Raw genomic sequence first — 13,455 nt, 5'->3', positions numbered from 1 at the left:
ATTAAGGTCAAATTTAGAGATTTAGGGTTCTTTTCAATTCGGAGATTAAGGTCAAATTTAGGGTTGTTAAAGTCATTTTTGTAACGAATTAAGAGGGATTTGATTGTTCTTTTGTTACATTTGGTTTTGATTTTTAGGGTTTTTTTTTTATATTTTCTTCGATTCAATTTCTCATTTGTGTTGTTTTCAGTATGCATAAGAGTAAGATTTTCTTCGCCAAAAGTCGCTAGTTTCTCAGAAGAAGAAAGAAAAGCTTGGATATAATGCAAGCTGTAGTTTTATGTTTGTTCGTCCATCGGGGTACAATGCTGAAAGTGCAAAAGCTACTGAGATTGTTGATGAGAGAAGGAGTATTGGGGATACTCACCCAATTGATGCTTCTTCTTTAATGTATGAATCTTGCCCTTATCTATTTTTGGCTATTGATTTAAATCTTGTTGTTTGTTTTTAGTTTCAGTGTTTTGTTTTCTGGACGCCATTAACTTCAAATTTAGTTTTTGAATGTTGATACGATTAGAGAATAACTCACCTCAATTGAAGTAATTATAGCCAATTAACAGGATAAAGTCTTGGTAAATAACGGTTATTTGTGAGGTTAACAAATCACTCTTATGTGGCAGGATTTGATAGGGTGAGAGTTTTGTTATTTTAATTTATCCTTTTGGTTTTGCTTATTTTATGATACACTATCGGATTTCATGAAAACATGTTACAAATTCTTGAAAAGCGAAGCGTATGGAAAATGTTTATGTTGGATATAGGTGGGCTTGGATAACCAACGGTGGTACTAAAATAAGAAGGGACTATTGAGCATCCCTTTACATGCAAAAAGCACTACTACAAAGCCAACAATTTTCAGTAATAGAATAAACGGCTTAAAGATTGGTTTCGTTTGGTTGAGTTGATAGTGTTATAGTAGTTAACTTTTGGCAATCATGTCTTCTTTGTTTTTTTTGCTATTTTTTGCTTGTGTTACTGATTTTTTGGGTTTGTATTGATTGTGCTTTTCATTGGTGTTGTCTTATTCCCTAATTATGTCAATGATCATGCTTTGATCCTTTTGCTTACATTTATTGCATGCGTTTTTTGGGGATTGATTATATCAATGGACATTATCTATAGGACATAAAGCTTTTAAAAGCTTGTAAAAGAAGATTCATTATTTAGTTCTTGTGGTTATTAAAAGCAAGTTCTATAAGAACTGGTTGAATTAAGTCCTAAAATCTGAAAAGAAGTTCATAAAAAAAGACATGTTCAAAAGTCATCAAAGGTATCATCCATACCTTATAAGGAAGAACAAGAATGAGAGAATTCTTAAAAAGAGAAAACAGAAATGATATGAAATGGGATAGGTTGTCCCTGGGCATACTTCCTCTATTTATAGAGTGAACTACCAATCCAAATCTCTTTATGAAACAAGAGATAGATCCACCAAAGCTTACTAATGAAACAAAGGATTGAATCATAGAAATAACCTCTAAATGTAGGTTATTCAATCATTAGTGATGATGATTGAAGTCAATCAACACCAACAGAAAAAACTAACAAAATCGCAAAGTTCCTGTCAGCAAACAAAGTCGAGTCGACTTTCCTATATGCTGACCCAAAGCCAAGTCGACTTTAACTTCTGTCTCAGAATGGGACAAATTTCATCAACCGTTGACTCGGCTTTCCCCTTAAAGTCGAGTTGGCTTTTCTTGTTGTTTTGTCACTTTACGTTTTTCCTTTTAAGCTTATTTTGGACATGTAATATATTGTATATTTGTCCCACTACTATACTTAGTTTGTAGTATATTAATCTAGGTCTATATACTCTAAATGTTTAACATACTTCATAAGAGAGTCATATGACGGTCAAGAAGGCATGATTAATGATGTTAATGAAAATCAATTTGGAAGCATCATGGACACTTACAGGATTCAAGTGATGTGCGAGTTACAAACAACAATTGAAGAAGAGTTATGGGAAGAATTCAAAGTCCCCTTGAAGGCATCATTGACGCTTTCAAGGCTGTCCGAAAATTCGTCATTTAAGCAAGTTAAAGTTAATTAGTGACATCAAAATTGAATCCAGCTCAAATCCAACATATAAAGAAAGAGCACATGTAATCAATTCACCTATTTAACGACAACAAGAAAAGGCTTGATAAATACAATAATGCAAAAGCCTTAATCCCAAAATATTGAGTCGCTTACGAGAATCGTAAGTCTGTTCCTATAGGCTTGAGGAATAGATACTTCAAAGTTAAATAAAATGAATCTACGACTTACTCTGCCTTCTGGACTTTTCTTCATTCTTTCAAGAATTCTTTCAAAAGCAAGCTTCCCAGTTGTCTCTCCCAATGCTGCTATGAGATCAGCTCTTTGTGGGTCAAGTAATGCACCAACAGCTGATCTAATAGCAACTGCAGCCTGCAGCCACCCATTAAGCCGGATACGGGCACCTCCTATCATGACGGCAACTTACAAAAGTTAAAAGCCCATATCAATGATCCAAGTATTACGAAGAAAATAATGTAAGGTGAGAGGAGATAAGGACATTTATAAAAATTGGTTACTAGGGAAGCAAAAGATAGAAGAAATTAACAAAATTTAAGCAATAGCTCATTTAAGATAAACACAACAAAACTTCAAGGTGCCCAGCCTGAATTTAAAGCTAAATGGGATGTCAACAACACGACTATTAGGAGGAGCCATATCTGTTTGTAGATTATCATGAAAATATTTCTTAAACAACCATACTAACCAATGTATAAGTAATCCAATTAAGCTGTGAAAACGATCGCCAAATACTTACGATGTTAAGAACAAACAACAATGAGCAAAATTAAGTTTGACAAAGTAATAAACAAGGACACAAAGATTTAAGGAGGTTCACCCAATGATGGCTACGTCCTCCGTGGTGTGTAGTTTATGTTTATATTATATCAAATGAATACAAACGACACTTCAATATGAAGAATTACAATTGAGATAGAGATAACAACAATAGGCTATGTGTTTGGCTTAAGGGTTGTGTTTGATGTGTTTTGCATACTTGAAGTGTGGGTATGAGAGCCCTATTTATAGTGCTAGGTACTTGAAGATGAATGGCTCACATAAATACATAGTTAATTTAGGGTAATGAATACTATGAAATAACTCTAAGAACTTGAAAAGACATTATCTCAAGAGTCACACACATGAGACTCTTCACCTTAATCTTCATTAACACCAATAATTCCCATGAATACTCTTCACCTTATTACACCCTTTTGGATTCCACAACTCAAGAGTCACACACATGAATTCAACCCTTTAATGTGCACTCAAGTCACACATTAGTATACTATCATTTATAATCACATTAGTATACTACCATTCATAACAAGCTGTTTATGATGACAATGACAACTAATATGGTAACCCATGTCTAAATTTTAAGGCCTTACATTTTCCGTTTCTTTGGAGCATCAGGAATGTACGGAAGCACTTAATAAAGGCATGCGATAGCGTCCAAACAGTTGACTATCTCAAGCACTGCTTACGGAACATTAATCCCACTTCCTAAAGGATCGAATCGGACTCATAGTATAAATAAGAAGGCAGCAATTGAGAATGTAATTCCAAACAATAGCATGCCAGTAATTTTCCGACTTATCACCTCCTAGTGTAACTGTGTGATGCCACAAATTCGCATATTCTTCAAGCGTAACTGAATTATCACATAGGCAATCAAAAACACATAAGTCCAAGACCCTTGCTTGAATGAATTGACAAACAAAAAGCAAAGATTACTGAGGAAAAAATCTTCAAAATGATTTGATATATACATAACCGATAATAACTTATATAGTTAAACTGTACTAAGCAAAGATTATGATCAGCAGCAGTCCACAAAACAAAGCCAAAGTCTTAAGCCCATACATAACCAATGCCTTTTATGGCCACTGTTTGGTTGTCGTTATCTGTGGGGCTGTGGTTGGTGCTAACGCTGGTTCATGGTTGCTATCTTGCTGCTGGTACAGGTGGCAGGGTTGGTGTCCAGGTTTGCTGGGGGATGTCTACAGATACTTGATGGTTGTCTGCAGCTGCTGTACTGGCTTTCTGAAGTCTACCTACTGCTATTTGTTGCTGGTTTTAGTGTTGCTGCCTGGGTTGGTGTGTGGGGGTGGGTGGTGTTCTTAGCGATGCTATGGTTGGGTTGCTCTGCTGAGGGTTATGTGGTTTTTGTTGTGCTTTGTTCTTGGCGGTGCTATGGATACTTGATTACTGATGCTTGCAAATAAAAGAACAAATTTAGATGGAAATATGGGCAAACTTTCTATAGGCCTTGGCTCTTCCAAATTTCAAAATACTCCCCAGATTTCAGTGATTCCCCACAGAAGTCCACACCGGAGACTTTTCACCCAATTTTCTTGCTTTCATCCTTTATTGATTCGTTTTTCAGCAACCACATCATCAAGGTTCAATCGAAGGATGACAATTAGATAAACTCGCATAAGTTCATAATGCATATAAATTCCAAAGTGAATTTCAGATGAAAATTAACACATCCAATGTTGCAACCCTAATATGTGCTCATATGATCTCGAAACGTGTGGTTTAGGTCAAAAAAGGAGAACAGAAGGATGGAAAAATCCAACTGATCTTGTAAGGAGATCTAGTAGGCTGATAAGCAGTAGATGATTATACGCCTATACTTTCAAGTAATGCAAGGAAAAAATGCAACCTTGTGGAAATCCATGCTCAAGGAAACATACAAGCATGCAAATTTAACAGTTGAGGTAAAACAAAAGAATGTCATAACTGATAAGAGTATATAACATTTTTCGAGACTAAAACTATCATGTCAAGGAACCAAAATTGCACTTTCAATAATCTGCTGCATTGCTGCAGCATCTGTGCACTGGTGGTAAGGGCTCAAATGCATGAACTCCCGCTAGATAGGTAAGGGAATTGTGTGAGGTCATGACATCCTAACCATCAGATTGTTTTCTCTCCTCCTTACCAAGTGATTCAGCAGCTTGTTCATCAATTTGAACCGAAACACAAAAATCAAAACAAAAGAAACATAAATTGAAATCAATACAAAAGATCACATATTAGTGACAACCTGGTACATTGAAAATTCGCATGTTTTGGTAATAAAATGAATTTTTAAAAAGTTTTTAGGCCAAATTTCCATTATAATATGATTTTTTTTTTTTTTTTTTTAGTTTTGCAAAAATCAGAAATTTGATTTGTTGAGGCCTTTCTTTCGGTCTTTTTCTGTACCAACTATCCTTTAGATTTGCAATACAAAGTCATAAATTTGATGAGTTAGAAGGCTTTTTTAAAACTATTAAGAACCTTGGACCCATCAAATTCGGAGTATCTAAATCTGGGTTTAAGATGCGCGGATCTTTAGAGTTCAAATCTGAATCTAGATCCATTAACAATTAATGTATCTAAATCCGAATTTGACTGGACCCACTTTAGACTCGTCCCATTACCATTTCTATCTATGATATCTATATATTTATATTCTCACCTCAATTTAGATTTAATATTTTCACGATGTATATTGAACTGGTCTATTACGTATGTTAGAACAAACTGTATTTCATGTATCACTTGAACCCTTAGTCTCATAAAATCTTGAGAGGGAAACTACTCCAGCCAAAAAAGATGACAATCTGGATTTGCATCAATAGCTGCTCTTGTGCCTGGATATTTCGAGAAATCTCATCACAGATAAGATGACAATATATATTTTCGCCGTTGTTAAGAAAATTTTCCTTTTTTAGATATTTACACTAAGAAATCCGTGCATTGCACGGGTTTTATACTAGTAGAAGTATATTACAATCGGGTGTGAATATTTTAAAGGAGTAGGCCCTATAAACATTAATCACTCTTATTAGATACCATCTTTCAGTGAGACGACTTTAAATAAAGAATCTGTAATATATATGAGACAAGCTATAGACGTATCTATCAATGAGTTACAAAATAATATTATTAGATGATGTATAATTGGTATTATTTTACAAATTAAATCAATTTACGTTTATATTTATAACTCATGAATCACATAATAACTATATTATTGCATAATATATCATTCATAAGACAATTTTATATACCATTTTTGGCATTAATATTCAACTAGTGTACTATTAATAGGATACAACTCTTCACAAATATTCTAATGAGATTCTATAAACTAAGGAACTTTTGTGTGGACTTGGTGCACACTAAAATAGCGTGGACTAAGTTTTAACAGTCTTATTTCTATTCTCTTCACTCTCTTAACTCTTTATTACATACTCTAAAGTAATTGGAAAAAAAAAATTGAAAAAAATAATTTAATTTTTTAAAAAAAAACTGTTAATATTAATATTAATTTTTTTATTTTAATTTTTTAAATTTTTTAAATTTTTAAATTTTTAAATTTTTAAAATTTTTAAATTTTTTTATTTTAATTTTGAAAATTTTTAAAAATTTTTTAAGAGTGGAGTGGAGTGGAGTGGGTGAAGTTTACAAATATAAAAGTGGAGTGGAGGAAAGTGTAAATATTGGTGCAAACTAATATTAGTGTGGAGTAAGTCCATAATAGACTTTTTTTGCAAATTTAGTGTCCAACCCATAATAAACAAATTTACCTACACACTCATAGCCTTAAAACACATATCATAAGACTTAAAATGTCCATTCTAAGAATTAAACATTACTCCAAGCTTTAACATTCATTTTTTGAGATTTAAATTCACTCTTTAACTTACTACTTAAAATGTTAAAATGACTATAAGAACAAATATTTCATTTCAAATTGCAAAGTTTAATTATTAAATCATTATTGCAGAATTTGAGAATGACAAGGTTTAGTAAATTATTCTCAAATACTCATCTTAATTACTTTTATTGCATATACAATATTAGATTTAACTCAAATCCAAAATTATTTTTTTTTGTTCTATCAAACTATAAATTTGAGTCAAATTTTTATATTTTTTCAAATAAAATTAACATTTCCAAATATAGCTTTAAAAAGATGAGTGAAATTGAAAGTTTATATTATAAAAAGTGAGTGACAAATTATATCTTTTATTAAAGTAATATTCTACATAGTAGCAACAAACTTTTGCGAAAGATCAATGGTAACAAGTTTTTTTAAAAAATTCTACAAAGTAGCATTGTACTTTTAAAATTTCACAACTTAACGTATAATCTAAAGTTTTTTGGGTATTAATGCTACGACAATCTAAATTCTAAAAGTACAATGCTATTCTGTAGAACTTTTTTTTAATTTGCTACCACTAGCCTTTCACAAAATTTCGTTGCTACCATGTAGAATAGCATATATTAAATTGAAAAAATTACCTTAAATAATATAAACTTTCAACAATTCCCCTACAATAATACAAACTATTGATTAATATTAAATAATACAACCTTAGAGACATATTTCCCTCTAGCATCATTTCACTTGTTGGTGACCTTAATTGTATGTTAATTCTCAAAAATAAAAAAAAATATATATATAATCTTTCACCACCCTCCACCAAGTCCACCACCATAGCCTCCATCAAGTCCACCACTACAACCTCCACCTACCCTCCTCCCACTGTCCTCCCCCACCCCTTACGCTGACTACGCAAATGTCTCTCACAGTGAAACACCCTCACCCTTTTCCCCACCTCCACCCTTACCCACCCCCAAAACTCAAAACCCATAAAACCACCCAGTATCTCAAGTCCCTACCACCTACAGACCCATAAACTAACCATCCAAAAACCAACCCCTACCACCCACAAACCCATGAAACCCAAAAACCCATTAACCCACCACCAACCTACCCCTACCACCTAGAAACCCACGAACCCAGAAACCCCCCCACCAAAAAACCCACCCCTACCTACACCCTCGATTGACAAAGGGAAGGAGATTTTGTTATTGGCGGTCATGGGGAGAGGTTTCGCGAATGGAAGTTGAGGGGGTGGTTGCTGCTTATTCACTGATTGATGGGTATGGTGAGTGTGGTGGGGTTGGGATGGGGGAAACGGGCTGGGGCAGTGCACGGTGAATTTAGAGGACTTGGGGTGGAGTGGTTTGAGCGAAAAAGGGCTGATTTTTTTATTTGAATATTATTTATTTATTTTTTTATTATAAATAACCTATTTTATAGGTTATCGGTAAAAGGATCTTGTTAGAAAACTCATATTATTGTAGGAAAAAAAATTAAAAAGGTTATATTATTGAAGGTAATTTTTTATATTAAATTTTAATCCAAAACTTTTACTTTTTATCTTTCAGAAATTCTTCTAATCAATTCATCCCTTACTCCTCTGTGGCTGTGATCTCTCTCTCCCCGAATCTAGCTTTCTGTTTTCTGTGTGTGAATGACTAGCGCTGCTGTATTATTCTACGGTAGAAGGTCTCGAACTTCTAGAAGCTTCGATGACCTAGGGTTTGGCTCTCTTGCTCCTCCTATCTCTACATCATCATCATCATCATCATCAACATCGTTGGATTCCAACATCTGCTATAATCACCGTCACGGTCATCATCATAATCGTCGCCAAGGAGATCTACATCGTCGTCACCGTCAAATCAATTTCGATGATCCTGACAATTCTCGTCATCTATCAAATGCACTGCATCCGACTGCTCGCCTTTCTTTGCCGGTAATTTTGTGTTAAGATTTCTATGATTTCGGTCATTTTTTTGTTCATGGATTCTTATTAATTTTTTAATTGTTATTTGATTGTCTTGTAATTGTAGATTAGGAAACTTTGTTGACCGTATGTGTATTACCGTATTGGTATAAGTAACCTAGGGGCAAGGGTTTGGAAGTGGAAGTCAATTAATTGGGTCTTAATCAATTAATTTGGTTGGGTGTTCTTGACCATATGTGTATTGGTATAAATAACCTAGGGGCTTGGGTTTGGAAGTGGAAGTCAATTAATTGGGTTCTAATCATTAATTTGGTTCTCTGTTCTGAGACAAGGAATTTCTGGTGATTTATAAAGAGGGTCCTCAGTCCTTACGGCGGAGCCAGAAATATTTTCTCAATGACGCCAAAGCAAATTTTGCTAAAATTAGGGGGACCAGTTTCATCTGATTTCTATAAAATTCAATACATTTTATCTTGGAATTTCAAAAAAATAGGAATCAGGGTGCCAGAAGCCTCGCGAGCAATCCTTATCTCTCCGCCCTTGGGAGTGTACCTTTTCAGCTTTATTTTTGGCAGTACTGAAAGATTTGTTCTCATAAAAGGAATTTTTAAGAACTCTAACTGCAGTTATAGTTTTACACTTTCACTTCTTTTGCTTCTATAAGTTCTGTTTCAATTTGGTTTGTTTTTGGAAAGTGTTTAGAAAGGATGAAATTTCTTTAGACAAAGTTAATTGCCGTTGAACCTTATCACTCCTAGAAGGTTTAGAATTGATATGGTTAACCAATGTTTGGTATGTATGTTCCCTTATATCACACTCCTTAAACTCACTACAAGGTCGATCTTCTGCGCCTTTGTATTTTACAAGCACCATTTACTGTTGGGAAACTGATAAACATAGAAAGTGGATGAGCGTTATTCATACTATTTTAATAGTGTTGGTATAGATGATCAATGGTATATATGTGGTATGAACTCAACTTTACTCTTACAAGGCCCATGTAACGTTGAAGTCTGAAAGTTTTCAAATTGTTTGCAGTTTAAGTGACTACATGATTTGATGCTAAATTACAACAGGACCAAAGTTCATTTTGAACCTTCCATGGATACCAAGCGTGACTACATGACCATAATTGAGCTAGTGATTGGATACACAAACTATTAGGATGCGTAAATGACACCATTAATCATTTATCTGAGATTAATTGCTCGCGTGTAATTTGTTTATTTATCAGAATAATTATTTGAAAAGGAAGTTCCAAGCGTGATATCTCACTTTTAGACAATTAGGGTGTATAGGAAATGTAATGAAGAGAAAAATAAGAGGGAAAATAAATTAAGTCTAAAATTTGCATATCAGTTGGAGTTGTTGCAAACTTAAGTCGTTATTGAATAAATGCTTCTCAAAATCTGGTTTAAGATTTTTATTTGTTTAGTTCAGATATAGTTTCAACAATGCCTTTCTCTGCTTTTAGAATTGTCAAGTTTTATTTCTACATTTACTCTATTGCTTTCTTAGCTAAATTTGACCAAACTTTGTTAAGTTGTTTCCTAGACCTAAGTAGGTTGGGTTTTTATCGGGTCTATTGGCTCTTTTTAACTTTGGTTTGACTATTTTTTGTTCTCGGGTCAGTTTCGGGTCTATGAATTCAGGCCTAATCAAATCTAGGCTTGTTTATTAGTTTTTTATTCATAGAAAAAATTTTAAATTGAAATTTAATAACTTCATGTAATAATTGCAAAAATTTATAAGGTATAATATGGCTCAGTTCTTTTTTTGTTCGAATTTATTCTGTTCAAGTTGGGTCATCTTGATTCGGGTTGCTTCAACATTGGGTGCTCATTTTTTGGGGGCAAGTCTGGGTCTCGACTAGTGTTTGTTGTGAGCACATTTTCCAGAAAACTGTTACCCCATTTTTTATTGTTTGGTTGATATTGAATTTTAGGGTGGACAACTACTACAAACGGAAACTTTCAACCCTATGTATAATATCTTCCTCCCAAAATTGCGGGAAAATTCATGAGATGGTTTTTGGTACGTGGGAAGTCTCCTAACCAATCAAAAGCAACCTAATCTCTTTTTGTGTTTTTTTCTGACAGAAGATGTGTTCCGTTAATTACTTAAACCAAATGGAGTCAATATGTCTTGCTCTAAAGTTTTCATGCTTGCTTGAAACCCATTAATAATCTTTTGGAGATGTAAATAATGGTCAGATGATGGATGTGTTTTTCTAACCGACAAATATTAATGTTAGAATAGAGGCGGAATATCACTTGTGATTGTTTAAATTGAAAGTACGATAAAGGATGGGGCAGATGGCGTTATTACTTTCAGTACTTATCTGCTTACTATAAGACTCCGGTTTTGTTTCTACCTAAGACTCATCCCATGCGTTCTTGCTTGTTGCATATTATGTGCATACAGGGCAGTGAACTACGATATAACGATGAGTTACCACCGCACGATATCAACAACAGAGAAACTGTGCGTGGCCCAGGCAGAAGATATAGAAACGACAACCGCCTTCCTGGGTCTGTATTACTTGCTAAAGAAAGGCTTGTTCAAAGATTAAGAGGTGTATCTGTTTCTAGAAATAGGTTTGTGGCTAAGACTTGACTTTTTTTTCAAACGGAATATTTAAAATTGCTTCAAGGTTTGAATTGGTGTTTAACTTGTATTCTTACTTGTTCATCCTGGTATGTAGAGAGAACAGAGAAACATCAGCAAGTGTCCCCAGAAATCCCTTGTTAGTAGTTGATGCACATTGGGTTTTAACTGAATTACCCGTAGGAACACATCATCATTCTGCATTCAGAGAACAACAAAGTAAACCGTTGGGACTCGGCCATGAAGCCCTCTCTCAGCTGCACCATGAGGTTTTCATGAAGCAGCAAATCACGACCACTTTGTCTACACCTGAAGCATCGAATGAATGTAGTATTTGTCTGGAGTGCTTTGTGGAAGGTAACAAGCTTGTTAATTTACCTTGTGGTCATAGATTCCATAGTTCATGCTTGTATCCTTGGCTACAAACTTGTGGTGAATGCCCGTACTGTCGTTCATGTATTATGCTTAAGTAAATAGTGAACTGTGAAGGATATAAAAATTTTACATTGAGTCCTATATGTAGTTTATTATAGTTACTTATGGATGTGTGAAGGGCTGTTCTGTTGCAGAAGACAATACGGATTATTTAACTTATTATGTGTTATATATGTAATTCCTGCCTGCAGCCTGTGTTGTACTTTACTTCTTAGTTCCCTTGTAGTTTAGGTGTGTACTTAAAACATCCGAGTATCTGACTCAAATATGAGTTTTTTGAACTATGTTGTGAATTATGCTACCAATTCAAAGGGATCGAGTAAAGCTTATTATTTTCTTTTAAAAGATACAGTACTAGTTTTATACTCCTTTAGTGCCACTAATTTTGCCTCAAAGGTAATTAGTGGGAAAATAAAGAAAAGTATTTAAAGTGTTATTGCATGAAAAAGTAGTGTGGATGAAATAAAAAGGTAAATTAAATATGTAGATGTGTATTAAAGAATGAGTGTAGGTTATGGCTAAAATTAAAAATAAGGTAAAGTTAATAGGATAGATTAAAAAGAAAAGTGGAATAAGTTTGGTGGGACAAAGGGAGTAATCCTTATTTTCGGAGTATTTTAATAAATATAATCTTTACAGTTGTAGAGAAAAGCTATTTTTTTCTATTGGACTAGCTCAATTTATACTTTTAGTCAACTTATAACATTAAAGTGATTACTTATAATGTTAAAATAATCATTTTTAATAATTTTAAGGGATTACTTATATCCTTAATTTGATCATTTACAATCTTATAGCGATTAATTAGAAAAATATGCTGATTATATGAGTTCGTCTCATGATGAAATTGTCTCATGCTAGACAAGCGGAGGTGGTATGTAAGTCAACGTAGAATTTTTCATGATCTTAAAGATTATATTTTTTGAAAAAACTCAAACAAAATATGTGAAATGATCCCTCTAAACACAAGGCCATAAAAGATCTATACTTTTTTATTGGGGAGAATTTCTCTACACATTTGGCAAGTCTTAATATTCCTTTTCATCACATACATAGTCAACATGGAAGAAAAGTAATCAACCTAGAAACAGATTGATCTATACAAAACAAATATATATATATATATATATATATATTAAAAATTATACATACACAAAACATATATTTTAAAAAAAATATACACAACAAAAAAACCTGACCATATCAAAGCCAGAATAAGCTTCGAAATGGATTTAAAAATTCCATTTTTCTAATTTAATTATAGCATAATAGTTAATGTCATAATAATAAAAAAAAATTAAATAATGAAATGAAAATGATGTTCTTTAAACTAGAAATACAGACTTGATGTGTCATATAATCTGACTTTTGTAAAGGATTTGTTATAGTTAAGAGTTAGATAAATTGAATATTAATACAAAACATCTGCATCTGCATAATAATCATTCAGTGTTGCAAGATCACTTTTGAGAGATAGGGTGTGTTTATTAAATCAACTGGTTGAAATAATCTATTAATATAAATTAATTATTTTTGAACAAGCTATTTATAAAAGAGTCAGCCGGTTAAACTAGTTGACGTAATTATTTGGTCAAATCTGTTGATGAAATAATCTGGTCAAATCAATTGATGAAATTATCTAATCAAATAAATCACTTCAATTAGCTCTCAATCATTTGCCAGACACCCAAAACATACTGTTAGCCCATATATGAAAGAGTTTTAGTAGTCTAAAGAAATATTGAAGGACATACATACTATTACCCAATAATTA

General features: G+C 33.2%; 1 protein-coding gene across 1 annotated transcript; it reads left to right on the top strand.

The window, feature by feature from the left end:
- The first annotated feature begins 7,378 nt into the window (after positions 1-7,378).
- LOC130824342 (probable E3 ubiquitin-protein ligase RHY1A) lies at positions 7,379-11,871 on the top strand. The gene is made up of 3 exons (XM_057689313.1): positions 7,379-8,648; positions 11,064-11,236; positions 11,344-11,871. Exons 1-3 carry the CDS (start codon positions 8,364-8,366, stop codon positions 11,717-11,719), a joined length of 834 nt encoding a protein of 277 aa, XP_057545296.1. The 5' UTR covers positions 7,379-8,363; the 3' UTR covers positions 11,720-11,871.
- Positions 11,872-13,455: the final 1,584 nt, after the last annotated feature.

Source organism: Amaranthus tricolor, chromosome 9 (assembly GCF_026212465.1).
Source record: "Amaranthus tricolor cultivar Red isolate AtriRed21 chromosome 9, ASM2621246v1, whole genome shotgun sequence".
NCBI lineage: Eukaryota > Viridiplantae > Streptophyta > Magnoliopsida > Caryophyllales > Amaranthaceae > Amaranthus > Amaranthus tricolor.
Note: the sequence above shows the minus strand (reverse complement) of the source record. Positions and strands in the feature narration are given on the sequence as shown.

What these genes read in the sequence shown, in the direction of transcription:
- LOC130824342 (XM_057689313.1), top strand. Translation starts at nt 8,364, where the DNA reads ATGACTAGCGCTGCTGTATTATTCTACGGTAGAAGGTCTCGAACTTCT. An exon ending in CTGCTCGCCTTTCTTTGCCG is followed by an intron (nt 8,649 to 11,063) that starts GTAATTTTGTGT and finishes ATGTGCATACAG; the next exon opens with GGCAGTGAACTACGATATAA. An exon ending in GTATCTGTTTCTAGAAATAG is followed by an intron (nt 11,237 to 11,343) that starts GTTTGTGGCTAA and finishes CCTGGTATGTAG; the next exon opens with AGAGAACAGAGAAACATCAG.